The following is a 15,898-nucleotide window of genomic DNA, read 5'->3' as shown; positions in this document are numbered from 1 at the left end:
GGGGTGGCACTGGCCCTCGGGTGTGTGAGCCCCAGGCCCTTGGTGGCCTCCGGAGGACAGGAAGGGGGTCAGCAGCATTGGAGTGACCCCAGGAGGGTGAGCGAGGCGGGAGGAGAAGTTTGCGATCAGGGGAGCAGAGGAAAGAGGGCACCAGAGAGGAATGTGTGACCACGGGAGGGAGGGAGGGTTTGGGGTGTTGGCTTGCAGATCAGGGGTGACCCCGTGACGAGGGAGAGCAGAGTGGGGGCGCTGTGGAGCGGGGCTGAGCGGGCGGGAGGTGCGGGGTCCGGGTGCCCCGAGGAAGGTGGCAGGTGGGCTCCAGGCCTCTGGGAGGCGGATCCTGAGGGGCACATGTGGGGATACCAGCCAGCAGTTACCTGTGCTCCGCGTGAGGGACCCGGGGCTCCTTGAACAAAATCGAATCCAAACTCTCCTAGGTCCGCCACCTTCGTGGCCCACCCAGGTCTGGTGGCGTCTGTGGGTTCAGGCACCGTGTGACCCGTGTGCAGCCCGGGTTACTGGAAGGAGGGCTGTCATGGGCATTTTGGGGCACCAGCACATGACCTGCCTGCCCCCGAGGCCTGAACCCACCCAGAGGGGAGGGTCCTCCCACCAGGAGGGGCTGGCAGCACCAAAGCTGGATGTCTGGCCCCCGCAAGCTGCTCCTGGGGGCGCTGAGAGGGTCTGGGCTGTTCACCTGGGCAGGAGCCCCAGGAAATGGGGAGATCGAGGGCAGGGGTCTGCACACGGAGCGAGCAGTGAGGTCCATGGACAAAGACCCTGTGGAGAAGTAGTGGGGGCTGAGACCTGGAGCCACCCCATGGCCCCAGGGAGGGGCTGGGAGGAGTGGAGAGGCCGGAGGACAGAATACGTCCTGTCCACCCGGGCTCCGTGGCCCCCTGCAGACCCTTCCCCGCCTTCCCTTCCTGGCCCCATGAGTTGGGTGGATTTCTGTTACTGGAGCAGATCCAGCCTTATGCGTGATGGGCCCCATTTCCACAATTTAAATGGCACAACTCTGCTAGTGACGTGGCTCTCGATAAATACCAAATGACACAAAGGAAAGTGTTTCTTAACGTTGTTCATTTTTTCCTATTTTTTGTAACAGTACAGAGTACAAATGAGCAATCTTCCAGGATTCTGGGCACCTAAGGACGGTAAAGGTCACCAAAACAAGTCACACGTTTCTGTTACAATGTTCTAGATGCTTAAATAAAGTGGACACGTCAAAGCGTTATTCTCAACCGACCACATCCAAAGGCCTGGGTAAGGAACCGAGATTGGTGAGGAAACTCTTCCGGCCTCTTTTACTTGGCAGCAAATCCGTCCCCTGTCCACGGCCCCCCAGAACGGCAGAGAGGAGGTGGGTCTGGGGAGGCCCAGGAAGGGTGGTGGGGTCTCTGGGCTGGGGGCCCCAGAGGGTCCACACGGGCAGATGGGCTCTCTCTCCGGGGCAGGGCCACCATGCTGAGGCCTGAGGTTGCCACTGCCTATGCCACCCCACTAGCAGATCGGGGGCAGAGATGAACCCCCCAGCATGTGAGCCGGGAGCCCCGTTGTTGGTCCCAAGCCGGGCCCACGAGCAGAGGGGAGCGCAGAGGCAGGTGGGGACACAGGCACACTCAGCTACTCCTGGGTGAAGGGGCTGAGCTGTGAGGCGCAAGACCTGAATGCATATTTTTCTTTACTAAAGAAAAGATTTAATTCTTTGACAAGGTAATACACATGCACGGTAATTCCAAAGATACAAGACAGCCGGTGAGGCACCCTGCCTGGCCTGGGCCCCGCAGCCAGGGGAGCACGGGAGACAGCCCCTGGGGCCAGCTTCTGTGGACCTGGCCTTAGAAGTTTTATTAGCTTAGTTACTGAAGTAGAAATATAGAATGCTCCCAAAGGGAGCCCACTGAACACGGATTGAACAGCTCCACTCACGGGGGCCCCAGAAGATTCCCTGTGCCTACTGGCCAGACGCCTTCCCCTTCCCCAGCACAGCTCCGCCCGATCTGAACTTTCCATCCTTGGAATCGGCGCGCACACTCGAGCCTGGCTTCTTTCCCTGCAGTTGTGTTTGAGAGCCATGTGATTGTGGCGGGCAGCCAGGGCTAGCCTATTCTTGCGGGAGGCAGGGTGCCTGCCTGGCGTGGCCATCCTCCCGTTGGGGGCCTTTGGGGTGTTTCCAGCGTGGGGCTATGACAGGTAATCCTCCACCGGCATTCTCGCACGAGTCCCTCTGCGAACATGGACGCACATCCTGGCAGCAGCACTGCTGAGTCAGAGGCGGCTGGACATTTGGGGTGAAAAAAGAGGACGCTCTGGAAGATGCTACCTTACTCCAGAGAGTATTTTTGATCCTAGCCAATCTGACAGCGTAAAATGGCATCTAGTGTGGCTTTACTTTGCATTGCTCTTATTCTGAGGCTGGGTGCCTTTTCAGCAGTTTAAGAACATTCTATTTCCTTTGCTCAACGGTGTGTTAATATCCTTTGCCCACTTTTTGTTGATCTCGTTTTCATTTTCAGGATATATCTGTGACTTAAGGAATTTAATCTTTCTTCTTTTTAAAGATTGGTACCTGAACTAACATCTGTTGCCAATCTTTTTTTTTCTTTCTTTCTTTCTTCTTCTCCCCAAAGCCCCCCAGTACCTAGTTGTGGACTCTAGTCGTGAGCACCTCTGGTTATGCTATAGAATTTAATCTTTTGTGTGGCATGTGTCTAGGGACAAAATTTTTCCCTAGTCTTTCCACTTTGCTTGACATGCATACATTTTAAATTTGTGTGTACCCACATGGATAACAGACCATTGTCTTTTACCTGGAGAACTGCAGTAATCTACCTGGACTTTTTACGTCCACCCTCCCCCCGAATCTACTCTCGACAGTGATTCTTCTCAAGCCCAATTCAGGAACTGCTCTTCTTTGCGCAGCCCTCCAGTGGTCTCCCCCTCAGAGGAAGCCCAAGTCCCCCACCGCCACCCCCACTTAAACTTGCGGGGATCACAGATTCCTTCTCACTCCACCAGGCTCTGCCACCTCAAGGACTTGTCCCAGCCCGTCCCTCTGCCTGGAATTTCTTCCTCCCTTCCTTCTGGTGTGATGAATAAATGAAAAGCAATAACAAATATTGGAGGTATGAGGAAGCCATTTGGTTTAAAACTAACTTGGCCTGACCTTGTTTTTCCAGAAAGGCCTGCCGTGGCCTGTCGAGCATGCATTGTTCATCTGCTTTAAACATTTACAACATCCCAAAGCTGAGAAGGATGCCCTTAAAGATATCCCCCCATATCAGCATTTCTTTATAGATAAGCACTTCTTCCCAGAAACTAAGGATTCGTGACAGACCTTCTGTGCTCATCTGGTGACCACTGACCTGCTGTACTAGGAAAGCATCTTGTGACTGTAGTAAGAGTGATATTCCTGTCTTATCTGATGTATGTTCCTTGCTCCAAGACCACATATAACCATCCTGTACACCCCGCTTCTTCCAAGTGCTTCCTTCCTTGGGGAAGGTGGAGCCCTGGCTATAGTCCTCAGATCTGGCTCATATGATAAACTCACTCCAATTTTGATCTGTAGGTTGATTACGGATTATTTGCATTGACAGGTGTCTTCTCAGGCCCCCTTATCCCAGAGGCCCATATGAACAAGGTCCTCGCCCCACTTTGGCTTTTTCTGACAGCACTTACCAGCATGGCTGGTGCGTATGCATCTGTGTATTTCTTCAGACCCCCATCACAGGACAGGAGAGTGTCAGCACTTTTTCTTGGTTATCTCTGCAGCCCTGGCCTGCACTCAAGAAATGGTACTTGATTGAATGGATTCAGGATTTTGTATCCTATTTATGACCTTTTCCACTAAGAAACTTTTCCTATGGAAACTTTCCCCTGCTTTCGACTTTCATCATTTCACTTCCCGCTCCTCCTCCCCGTCCCCAGAGCTCCTCCCCTAACTCCCGCCCCCTCCTCCATCCTCCCGGTCCTTTCCCGCCCACACCCGGCCGCTCCGCCCCGCGGGAGGCCCTGCGCAGGCGCCCTAGAGCGGCGCGCGGAGACCTGGGAGCCGGCGGGGGCGGGGCAGCCGAGGGCGCAGGCCCCAACGGCCAACGCGGCCGCGCGGGAACTCGTGCGCCAGGCCCCGCCCGTGGTTTGAACCGGAGGCCCCGCCCCCGAGCTCGGCCAATCAGCGGGCGGGGCGGCCGGCGCCATGGCGACTCTTTGTGGGCGTGGAACGGCCCCGCCCCCGCCCCGCCCCCTGCAGGCCCCGCCCCCTCGACCGGCCCCTCCCTCGGCGGCGGGCGCGGGCGCGGGCGGCCAGGTGAGCGTCCGGCCTGGGCGGCGGCGGCCAGGTGAGCGTCCCGGCCCTGGTGGCGGGCGGCGGGCCTTGTGCGGCGGAGGGGCTGCCCCCGGGCCGCGTCCCCGTCCCCGCTGGCCGGGCTCCTCCGCCTCGGCGGGCCCGGGGAGGACGCGCTGCCGAGCGTGGGAGGCCCTCGGCCGGGGGCGGGGGATGGTCGGGGTGGGGGGAGCTGGGGAAGGCCGGCTGGGGGGAGGCAGAGGGGGCGCGACCCGGAGGACCGGCGGCCCCAGCCCGCACGACGAGCCATCCCCGACTTGGGGATTGCCTCTCGTGCTGTCCTGCACCATTTTAATCAGAAAGTAACCCTTCCTTGGCTTTAATGAAATTGGGGGCTCTTTTTAAGAGGAGAAACACTTAAGTTGGGCTTATTGGTCTCCGCCGGGAAGCCCCCACACCGTCTTCCTGCATTTGGCTTGGAAAAGGTCTGTGTGGGCTCCTCCTGCACTTTTAGCGGTGACCCCCTCCTGGCCCCCACGAACCCCCCTCCCCCCCATGAAGACCTGTGGGGACCCTGATGGAGCCTCTTGTCTGGCCGACTGGAATTTACAGCCTAGCCTAGAGTGACCCGTGGCTGCCCTCCTCTCTCACTTATCCGTCCATCCTTCCTTTCATCCACCCGTCCATCGTGATCTGTCGCGGCTCTTTCTAGCTTTCCTTCCTCGTCTGCCTTCCTTGTAGAAGGAGGAGTGGATGGTGGATGTTGGCAATGGCACACTTGAATTTATTTTAGGTCCTTTTAGCAAAACTGGGTTGGTAATGTAATGCCTTCCAAAATGGCCTAGCCTGGGGCACCCTTCTCTGGAACCCTGGAGGGCGGGGTGGCCTCCCTGTGGTGGGCTGCCTGCCTGTGAGTGTTCAGTTGAGTTCTTTTCCCTTGTCTCTTGGTTTTAATTGCTTTGAAAAGCAATCTTAAGGCTATTTTGCAATGGTTTCCCTTCCCCATACTGCAGTCGACCCAACTTCTCTTTCAGCCGGTCAGGAAATGTCAGGGAGTGAACGATGCCGGCCTTGGGTGGTCTGAAGCTGGCGCTCTGCCTGCGCCTGCAGTCCGGCCTAAGCTGCCTCATCCACGGAGACTGACGTCAGGGACGACGGGAGGAGGATGTGGGAAGAGGAGAGTTCCCAGACCCAGACACAAGTGAAGTGTCTTCACTGGGCTCCTTGTGCTGGCCCTGCCCTACCGCACAGTCAGACGGGGAGGCGGCGGTGCTCAGACTAGGAAAAGTACCAGAAACACTTTCCAGAAGTCAGAGGCAAGCTTAACTCTCATTTACAAAAGCTTATTGTCCCCAAAATAGGATGACCGGGAAAGAGTCTACCAGGTAGCAGTTTGCTGGGCGATGCTGTGGGCCCAGTGGAGGGCGTCCCGGCTGCTCTCCTCTTCTGCTGGGCTGTGTGCTGCTGCGAGGACAGCAGGACTGAGTCAGCCCTTCTTTTTAAAGGAGCCAAGAAAAAAAATGGCCTGTTTACAGAAAGAGCAGCAGGTTTTATCTCCGGGGAGGGCTGGGAAGCTGCCCTCAGCTTGTTAGTAGCCGTGTTTCCAGGCAAAGAAGGTTTGTGTGTTTCCTTCCAGGTCATGAAGGCGCCTGGGATGAGCTGGTTAGTAATGGCCGTGAACACTCAGGCGGCCGTGGGGTGCTGAGCCCCACCCCAGCTCAGGCGCAGCGCTTCTCAAGACATCACCACGCTTACTGCATCTCCTGCTGTTCTTCTCTGACGAAGGATTTCAGAGCAGATCATGTGACAGAAACTGAGAGTGTCGTGTTGATTTGCCTCAAAAACCCAAGACTCACGAGAGTGCTTGGCAGTGGCTGGAGTTCAGGGTGACGGTCAGGTCAGAGCCGAGTCTGCCCCAGCCCTACCTCCTGCTCCAGGAAAGGCCAGCTGGCCATGCCACGTGCGGGGTCCAGGCTGTGGTCCCCTTTGCCTTGGGGTGCTCTGGGTGGGCGGGCACAGCACCCTCCCTGGCCCCACCCGCCATGTGGAATCTCTCAGTCCGTCTGTCCCTCTTTGTTTTCCTCTGTCTGGTCAGCGCTTGGTCTGGAGAAGGCCTCAGGGCAGTGCTGTGCATTGACTGAGGGCTAAACCCTGACGCCCGGCTGTCCCTGTTGGCAGTGGAGGGTCTCCGAGCGGAACACGGTTAACCCTAGGAGTCAGTGGGGTTGAGGTATTTAGCTGGATACTCGGCAAGACCCTCTGGCCAACTGTGGAGATCACAGAGGGGTCATACCTGACAGGTTTTTGTTCAGAACTTACTGGTGAGTCGGGTTCTGCAGTTAGGACAGACTCGGAAGTGTGGGGCCTTGTGTCACCCAGTGTTAGAGGGTCAGGCACCTTCAGGCCACTGTCACACGGCCCACAGGGAGCCATTCCCAGCCTCTGCCCTTCAGACAGGGTCATCTCTGAGGGTCCCTTCAGAGCCAGACTCCGTGCTAACTTTGTCTCACACACAAACGTCTGAGGGGGGCGATGCTCGAAGGCCACCTCCTCCTGGGCTCAGCCCGACCCCTAACCCGAACACAGGCCCTGGGTGACAGCACGTCGGCCCGGGTGACGGACGAACTGCCCTTTTTGTGGTAATAAGTCTGCCCATATTTTCTTGTATTGACTATAACAAAAATGAACGGTTACTTAGGCTTTGGCCCACTGGAAAGCGTAAGTTAGGATGACTGACCGTGTGTTTGTCCTGGCACGCCGAGGGTGATCGGAGCGCTCAGTGAGGTGCACGGAAGGCGCATCTAAAGCAGTTTTAGATTTCATATGGAAGCCGTGCCATCAGCTTGTTTGTTTCTGTATTTTTGTTTCTGTTCAAGGTGTAATTTGATCCAATGACCTGCACAGGTGTTAGCAGTGCGGTTCCGTGAGTTCTGACAGATGCGTGCGTACCCTTGTGCCACCCATGTGCGCATCTAGATGTGTGTTTCGTCGTCCTGGAGAGTCTCTGATCCTTATTCCCCCTTGGCAACCATTCTGTTCTTTTATAGCTCAGGTTAGCTCTGCCTGTTCTGGAAGTTCCATCAGTCAAATCGTCGTTCTTGCTCTTGGACTCAGCCTGGTGTTTGGCATCCCTCTTGACACATGGTCATGGTTTGTGTTGCTGAGTAGTATTCCCTTGTCCAGTACCCCGCAGGGTACCCATTCAACGTACTTATTTTAAATCTTAAAGTAATGTTTCCACCTGGGGTAATGAAAAAGGCTAATGGTGGAGGCCGGGCAGGAGCGGTGGGGTGGGGAAGGCTGTAGCAGGTGCTGGTTCCTGGGGAACGGGAGGAAGAGCTTACCAGCAAAGGGAAAGAACCAACGCGGACGGAACTGGTGGAGGCTGCGTTGGTCCCGCCTTCCTAGAAGGCAGCTCGACAATGCGCGTCATGTACCCAGAGTTAGACTCCGCATCCTGTACCTGGGAAGACGGGACACAGGGTAAACGCTGTGGACATCAGCTCAGTACCATGTTCTGTGTTTACACGTTGGGACTAGTGCGCAGCTGTCAGAAGTGGTGAGAAACTTTTATGTGACGTGGAAAATGTGATAAGCAAGAGAAGCTGAGGGCCAGCCCAGTGGCGCAGCGGTTAAGCTTGCACATTCCCCTTCAGTGGCCTGGGGTTTGCCAGTTTGCATCCTGGGCATGCACCTACGCACTGCTTGTCAGGCCATGCTGTGGCAGGCATCCCACATATGAAGTAGAGGAAGATGGGCACGGATGTTAGCTCAGGGCCAGTCTTCCTCAGCAAAAGGAGGAGGATTAGTGGCAGATGATAGCTCAGTGCTAATCTTCCTCAAAAAAGTTAAATAAAATTTAAAAAAAGAAGAAAAGAAAAGCTGAACTTGCAGTGATCTCCCAAATTCACAGAGAAGAAAATGCTCAGGGGAAACACTGGAAGAATGACCCTGGGTGATGACCCTGAGTGGTTGGGGCTGAGGGGGTTTTGTGCTTTTTGATACTTTTCCCAATTCTCTGCAGTGAGCTGCAGAAACAAATGGAGGGAAGCTGGGGAGAAGGGCAAAGGCTCATTGTTCACAGCTGCTGCCGCCTCCAGGATCCTTTACTGTGCTGTTACACGCACACGTGTGGGTTGTTACTATGTGTGTACATAGTACATCTGTGGACGTGTCTATAATGTACACATGTAATACATATTACATGACGTGTTAAAATGTTTCCTACATACAGAAACCTTCTTTATAGGACAGAGGGGGCTTGGGGGCACCTGATGGGGTCCTGGGGAGGCGGGGTGTCCGCGATTGCTGGGAGTGCATTGGGCTCTCTCTGGTCCATCCTAAGTCACTGGGGGCGAAATCATTGAAGCCGGCAGTCGCTGACCAGGCCCGGAGGTTTGGGGCGATGCACGGGTGGCTGTTCACTCCTGGACTGTCCTGGAGACTGAGGTCTGACATCCTGCAGGTCTGAGTGCAGATAGCAGGCTGCTGCCCCCCGGTCCCGGCGGTGACCGCTTGGCTGCCTGGGTGGTGGCTGCAGATGCAAGGTTGGCGTCCTGGATGGATGCAGCCGTCATCCCTGTGTGTGTTCAGTCTCAGAGCGAATATGAATGGGGCGCTCGCTCTCTGGGCTGGCTTTTCCCGGCAGCGATGTGTTCCTAGTGCTGCCCCAGGGCTGCGGACCGCCCTGGGCTGTGGCTGGCACTGAATTCAGCCTCTGGCTCGAGGCTGTCCTGTGGGTTGACCACTCATGAACTCCTGCCCTGGGCTTGCCAGGGACCCCTCGAGGGGGGAGTTGAGTGCTCAGTGTGGCTTCTTGCGTCATTGGAGCAGAAACTGGGTCTCTGGCCTGTCCCCCAGCCCCTCGTGGCGCTGCTGGCCTCCTGTAGACACGGGCTGCGTAGACCCTCCCTGTGTAGACTGCACTGTGTGGGGCCCTGGGGAAGGTGGCTCAGAGTTCTTGTGCTGGGAACTAGGGCTTAATTATGTTACTCAGGGGAGTTTGGTTTGGGCCCTAAATTAAGCCAGTCGTTAAGCAGAGTTGGAATTTTATATTTGGTTGAAGAGACACTCAAAGTCAAAGAGGTGGAGTGACTCCGCAGAGGGACTCCTGAGACTCTCTCTCCCACACAGGCTGCCTGTGCAGTTTGACATAATCTTCTGTTCCCAATGTACTTAGCAATTTTAAGCCAGTGACTTTTAAACAAGTGACTGGGGAGAAAAAATACTCTGTAAAAGTTAAATTTGCAGCCAAGACAAAAAAATCCTCGAATCCTCTATTAGCAGCAGTAATTGAAATTTTTCTGTGTTTTGGGGGTAAACTTTCATTCATTTAAAAATAGTCGCTAGTCAGCTGGTATGTGCCAGGTGTTAGGAAGTGGCGGTGGCCTCAGGGCTGTGTTGATAGTAAGACCTGTCTTACTCTGTCTCCTCTTCTGGGGAAATTAGTCCTGTAGAGGGAGTAAGCTGTGGCCACTTAGTTTTTTAAATTTTTTATTTTGAAATAATTACACATCCACAGGAAGTTGCTAAAAACTGTGCTGGAGGTACACGCTTCCCCCACCTCCCTGGTGTTGGCGTCTATGCGAGATGCACAGACACAGCGTCCACACCAGGAACCTCGCTGCCGTGTGGCTGCAGAGCTGATTGGATGGTGCATGCACACGTGTGTGTGTGCATGCACACATGTCGTTCTGTGCAGTTAGAGCACGTGCACAGCCTAGGGGACCCCCCACTGCAGTCCAGATGCAGAGCGATTCCGTCACCCCAGAGATCTCGCTGAGCTCCCTGTTTTATGGCCATGCACCCCCGCCCCGGCTCTGTGTCACGTTAGGGTGTCACAGATGGGAGTATCCGGTGCGAGACCTTTTGCCACGGGCTGTCTCACTTGGCATGATTCCCTCGAGATCCGTGCCCACGGCGTCCCTGGGGCGCTTCCCTGCTGAGGGCAGCGTGGATGCTGGGGGCCTGGTTTCCGGTTTGGGCCTGTTGTGAGGAGAGCTGCCGTGAACATTCTTACACGTGTTTTTGTGTGAACATTGGTTTTAATGTCTCTGGGATAAATGCCCAGGAGTGACTTAAGTTTTAAGTTGTTACCTGTACAGGAGGAGAGATCTGCGGCATTGAAAGGCAGTCCAGAGGGCGGGACATTTTTCTGTCTATTGAAGGGCAGGGCTGGCAGGGGTGAGCCTCCAGAGGGGCCCCTGGGGACGGCAGCCCGTTCTTCCTCTCTGCAGAACTGTCCCGTCCTTGCTCGTTGGGGCCCTGAGCTCTGACAGCACGCCCCCCACTTCTCAGCGAGCCCCCGGGCACGCCGAGGTAATAGGCCAGCAGCAGTCACGGGAGCACAGGACTCGTATTTTAAAAAAAGAAAATCCCAAAATTGGCATGTTTAAGGGATTCCAGTCTTCTCTACGAATAACTCAAACGGATTACTTAAAATAGAAATGTTTAGCTACTTTATAAACTTGAGAAAAGAGAGCTTAGTGCATTATGGCCTAAGTTTGTTCTGGAAAGGGTAGCCGGCAATGAAGGCCTGTGGCTGGCAGACCTGCGGGCTGGTTGTCCAGAGTGAGGGGCTGTGCATCCTTGCAGTGCCCGGCGAGGCAGTGCAGGCAGACAGCCGGAGCCCTGGGCCCTTCTGCTCCGCTGTTTAGTTCCCCAAAGATCTCAACTTAGACTCAGTTCAGAACAGCTTCCTCGTGGTTTTGCTTCTAAGAGCAGAGATAAGTGGGCACGTGGCCTCCAGCCGGTGCTGCCTGCAGAGCCCCCGTGGGCCGGGGTGAGGCCCAGGAATCCGCATCCCCCTGCAGCCTCAGTACCAGCCCACCCAAGCCACACCGCCTGGGTGAGCTGGGGTTGCCACAAGCCCTGGGCAGGCCCCCCCGCCCCGTGGCCTTGCGCATCCTTTGAAGGAGGAGGGAGTTGGAGTTGGGGGTGCAGTGGCCCCGAGGCCCTGGTTGTGCGTGCCTGTGCCCCGAGGAGCGAGAGGACTGACTGGTGGCCAGTGGCCGGGCCAAGCAGAGCCCTGCACCTAGGACACAGGACAGAGTCAGGAGCTGTGCCAGCCAGGCTGTGCCCGGCTAGAGGGGTGCAGCCGTGTCCCCTCCTCCAGCCTCGGCCTGGGCCAGCTTTCCAGGAGGGCCACTCAAACACTGTGTGCAAGAGCCCGTTTTTGTGAGAGCGCCGGGGGCGGGACCGGCCCACCGCCACGCAGGAGTCCCTTCAGTGGTCAGGGGCCTGTGATGGGGGCGCCCCGGCACGTGCTGTCCTGTCTGCGGCCCTGGCCGAGGTGTCCCGTCATCCGTTTCAGCCAGTCTCCTCTCACAGGCACTGAAGCCTAGGATTTTGGTGAAGAATTTCTGGTGAGCTCTTTAAAGACAGATTTCTTCCGCTTCTAGTCCAGTCCCCTTCCCAATGGAGATGGTTGTTCTGTGGCTTAGACATGTGTCGTCCGTAACAACCCTCACAGGTCCAGGTGGCGGTGCTTGTATTAGACACACATGCAGAATGTGGCCGTCCTGGGCCGCCCGCCCCGTCCACCTCTCCTGCGTCCCCGTCTGCCATGGGTCACCTCTGACAGTCGGACACTGAATCAGTGTCTGCTGGTGGCCCTGAAATGTGCTAAACAACATCTTCCTTGGTTTCCGCAGGACACGATGTTCGCACGAGGGTTGAAGAGGAAGTGCGCGGACAGCGAGGAAGACGGGGAGGGAGCCCTGGCGGCCTTCCGGGCCGCGCCCTCCTACAGCCTGCAGCGGCAGTCGCTCCTGGACATGTCCCTGGTCAAGCTTCAGCTGTGCCACATGCTGGTCGAGCCCAACCTCTGCCGCTCGGTCCTCATAGCCAACACTGTCCGGCAGATTCAAGAAGAGATGACCCAAGATGGGACTTGGCGGGTGATGGCGCCTCAGACTGCGGGGCAGGCGCCGCTTGACCGCCTCGTCTCCACAGAGATCCTGTGTCGCTCGGCGCGGGAGGTGGAACCCCCTGGCCCTGGCTCAGGGGACGGCCACGCACTGGACCTGGTTTCTGAACTCTCCACGGCCCCATCTGCACAGGCCCCGAGGAGCCCGCAGAGCAGCGTCTGGGAGGTGGACAGCCCTCGAGAAAGCAGAGGGGGCTTTCCGAAGTCGCTGGATCAGATATTTGAGACCCTGGAGAATAAAGGCCCCGGTTCCGTGGAGGAGCTGTTTTCAGACGTGGACAGCCCCTACTACAACCTAGACACCGTGCTCACGGGCATGGTGGGCAGCGCCAAGTCCAGCCACGGGGATGCGCTTGAGGCCTTGGCCTCCGCAGCTGCCCCACCGCCCAGCTCCAGTTGCAAGGACCTGGGGGAGCTGGACCATGTGGTAGAGATCCTGGTGGAGACCTGAGCCGGCCGCGTGCCCACGACGCAGAGCAGGTGCATCGGGAGGCCCCAAAAAGACCCAGAGCACTGGGGCTGGGAGTGTGCCTGCCCTGCCCGCCGGGTCGGCCCTGCTTGTCTGCGGCGGAGATGATGTCCTGGCGCCGTGTCCAGGCGGCCTGCTCCCTCCACCTTCCTCCTCTAGGGGGTCGGGCAGTTTTCCTACAGGCTGATCCTCCCCCTGCCAACCTCCCACCAGCCCTGGGCCCTCGTCCCCTCTGCGTCCCGCGACAGCTCCGTGGAGGACGCGCACCACCAGCTGCATCCAGCCCCGTTTAACTTTAGATAGGTGACTTTTTTAAAATTAAGTTTTATATGTTTTGGGCAACATTTTGTCTTAAGATATATTTTCTAAACTTTTTATATTTTTATCTTTTTAGATTTTTTCAGCTATTTTCTTAAAAGTATATTTTTTCTATCAACATCCTCTGCTGCTACATTAGAAACTTCTGTAACCTAAACGGTCCTGGTCGGTGTGTTGCATTGTTTAGCGTGTGAATGAGGACCTTCCTTCTGTGCATTGGTGCCTGCCCCCGGCCAGCAGGCCCTGCCATTCGCACTCGTGAGTGAGCCCCTTGCACCCTGCCCCGCTCGCCCCGCGGGTCCGGCTGTCGTCACAGGCCTGCCGTGCGAGCGGTGTCTCCGTTAGACTCGGAGCCTTCGGAGGGTCTTATTTATGGCTGTTTATACAGAAGTGTCGCTGGAGGCAGTTGGCCGTCTGCTCAGACACTGAGGCATCTCGGGCACTGCCTGCTGAGGAGCTGACTCTCGGGGGCCCCCTGGCAGCCCCGGGCACATGCTGCAGAGCCCCCTGACCAGCTGGGCTGCTGGACCTGCATTCGTGGGGCCGACGCGCAGAGGCTGCTGTGTGCCGGGTGTGTGTCCGTGTACTGCTGGATTGGAGGGTGCTCACGCCTCGGCTGGTGCTGAGACAGGATTTTGAGACTCAGTTTAAGTCTAGAATGAAAGAAATCTGGATGCGTGTAATTTATGCCCCTGATCTTGAGGGCAGCTGACGGTGGGGTTGGCAGGGCCATGCCATTGAAAAGTTTGATGGTGTGGTGTGTGTGCCCTGGGACCCTGCACTGGGCACCGAGACTGCCCATGTCTTTGAGATCTTTTTCTCAGGTTTACAAGTAAGACTGTCCTTCCCTGCCACGTTTCCTGTTTCCTTAGAAAGGTTTGCTTTCTTGTGCATGTGACCGTTCTTCAGAATCAGCAATGACCACCTCACTGTATTAAAAATTACCCAGCACAGAGCAAATGTGTTGTTGATTCTCTTCCACGTCACAGTCCTCGAGTGGACCTGTTTCCTTTTTGGTTCTGTGCGCCTGGTGGAGGCGGAAAGGCACTGCGCTTGGAGTGCCCTTCCCCTCGTGCTGCACCGTGCCTGGGCTCTCGGGAAGCTGCGGGTGAAATGCAGGGGCTGGCTCGCAACATCCCCAGTTGCTTCCTTCAGATTTTGAAAGTATTTTCTTCTCGTGGAACGTGGTTTAAAGTGTGTGTGTTTTATAAGCAATAAACCTAAAGCTTTGAGTCTCTGTGGCATTCTGTCTTTTAAGAATATTTGTTTGGTCTCAGCAGTAGCTGTGGGGTCTGTGTGCCAGCCTTCAGAAGTGTCAGGCGGGGGCCGGCCCGGTGGCACAACGGTTAAGTTCACACATTCCGCTTCTCGGCAGCCCGGTTCGCCAGTTTGGATCCTGGGTGCGGACATGGCACCACTTGTCAAGCCGTGCTGTGGCAGGCGTCCCACATATAAAGTAGAGGAAGATGGGCACGGATGTTAGCTCAGGGCCAGTCTTCCTCAGCAAAAAGAGGAGGACTGGCAGTAGTTAGCTCAGGGCTAATCTTCCTCAAAAAAAAAAAAATTTGTCAGACACTCGGAGGACATGGGCCATGCCGTACTCGGGAGTGAGGCTCGGGGCAGGCCTGTGGGTGGGCTGCCAGCTTTGGCATCTCCACCTGCTGACCCTGATGGGCCGGAGACTTGCCCTCCCTTGGCTCTGTGGGTTCTTTCCAGCTGCCCACTCACTCTGGGGCCCCCTTGGGGTGCTGGTGGCCCGGATGTCCCGGGCAGGGCTGGCTGGTTCCCCTGGAAACTTCTGAGGTTCTTCAGGGAGGAGCGGAGGAGGGTGACCAGTTGCCAGCGAGGATTTGAATGTGGGAGCGAGGACTCAGGTCCCCCAGGCTCCTGTGTGCCAAGGTCACATGTTTTTCTTAAGATTTTTAAAATTTTTTTCCTTTTTCTCCCCAAAGGCCCCCGGTACATAGTTGCATATTTTTTAGTTGTGGGTCCTAGTTGTGGCATGTGGGACGCCACCTCAGGGTGGCCTGATGAGCAGTGCCATGTTGCACCCAGAATCTGAAGCAGTGAAACCCTGGGCTGCTGAAGCAGAGCACGCAAACTTAACCACTTGGGCACAGGGCCGGCCCCAGTCACATGTTTTTGTAAACTTTGCAAAAGGAAGGTGCGTCAGCCACAGCTGGCTAAGGCTGTCATGGGTCACCCACCACCCCTCCTGTCCCCCAGCTGGGAAGTTCTGGGCTGCGGGTGAGGGAGGGCTGCGGGTGAGGTGCAGGGGTCACAGTGATGTGTTTCCAGCTGCTTCTGAGTGTGGCTAAGCTACTGCAGCCAGGGAGGACTTCAGAGTCTGCCTGCAGCCACTGTGCCCGCTGTGCGCCGTCCTTCTGTATTTCCTCACTGCCCTCTGCTCTCGGTTCTGCTCGGGACTCCAGTTACACACAGGGTGCACCGTCCGCCGCTGGCCGGCAGATCAGCACATGTTCTGTTCTGTCTCCCTACGGTTCTCTCTGTTCTGTGTGGGTATGTTCTGTCGACCACTCGCCAAGTCCCCTGGTCTGTTCCTCTGCTGTCTGGTAGGCTGTTAACACCATCTAAATAATATTCATGTACAATGTTCTATTTTTCATTTCAAGCATTTCCATTTTGTTCTTTTTTATAATTTCCATGTTTCTGCTAAAATTTTCCATCTCTTCCCATTCGTTGTCCACTTTTCCCTGGATCCTCACTTCTGCCATAGTTATTTTACCGTCTTTGACTCGTACCGTTCAGGTCATCTCTGGTTCTGCCTCTGTTGACCACGGGTCACCTTTTCTTGCTTTCTCCTTGTCTGTGATGTTTGGCTGTGTGCCAGACACTGTGAGAGAACCGCAGAGACTGGGGTAGACGGCACTTATCC

The 15,898-nt window shown here is 56.1% G+C and overlaps 1 protein-coding gene and 1 long non-coding RNA gene across 5 annotated transcripts; one reads left to right on the top strand and one right to left on the bottom strand.

Annotated features, from left to right (window-relative positions):
- Positions 1-1,066: 1,066 nt before the first annotated feature.
- LOC111770460 (uncharacterized) lies at positions 1,067-4,127 on the bottom strand. The gene is made up of 2 exons (XR_002803744.2): positions 3,685-4,127; positions 1,067-2,281 (listed from the first exon to the last, which is right to left on the bottom strand). It is a non-coding gene; the product is annotated as an uncharacterized lncRNA (long non-coding RNA).
- A 117-nt stretch (positions 4,128-4,244) lies between these two features.
- CDCA4 (cell division cycle associated 4) lies at positions 4,245-14,246 on the top strand. Of its 4 annotated transcripts, XM_023628581.2 has the most exons (3): positions 4,254-4,343; positions 5,323-5,604; positions 11,941-14,246. In XM_023628581.2, exon 3 carries the CDS (start codon positions 11,947-11,949, stop codon positions 12,664-12,666), a length of 720 nt encoding a protein of 239 aa, XP_023484349.1. In that variant the 5' UTR covers positions 4,254-4,343; positions 5,323-5,604; positions 11,941-11,946; the 3' UTR covers positions 12,667-14,246. The 4 variants fall into 4 exon arrangements, with proteins under 4 accessions (XP_023484348.1, XP_023484349.1, XP_070106442.1 ...); XM_023628580.2 differs by lacking the exon at positions 5,323-5,604 and having other exon boundaries at positions 4,245-4,343; XM_070250341.1 differs by lacking the exon at positions 5,323-5,604 and having other exon boundaries at positions 4,260-4,312.
- Positions 14,247-15,898: the final 1,652 nt, after the last annotated feature.

Source organism: Equus caballus, chromosome 24 (genome assembly GCF_041296265.1).
Source record: "Equus caballus isolate H_3958 breed thoroughbred chromosome 24, TB-T2T, whole genome shotgun sequence".
NCBI classification, from domain to species: Eukaryota; Metazoa; Chordata; class Mammalia; order Perissodactyla; family Equidae; genus Equus; species Equus caballus.
The sequence above is the reverse complement of the archived record's forward strand: the minus strand, read 5'-3'. Positions and strand labels throughout refer to the sequence as shown.

Coding starts and splice junctions, on each gene's coding strand:
- CDCA4 (XM_023628580.2), top strand. CDS start 11,947: ATGTTCGCACGAGGGTTGAAGAGGAAGTGCGCGGACAGCGAGGAAGAC.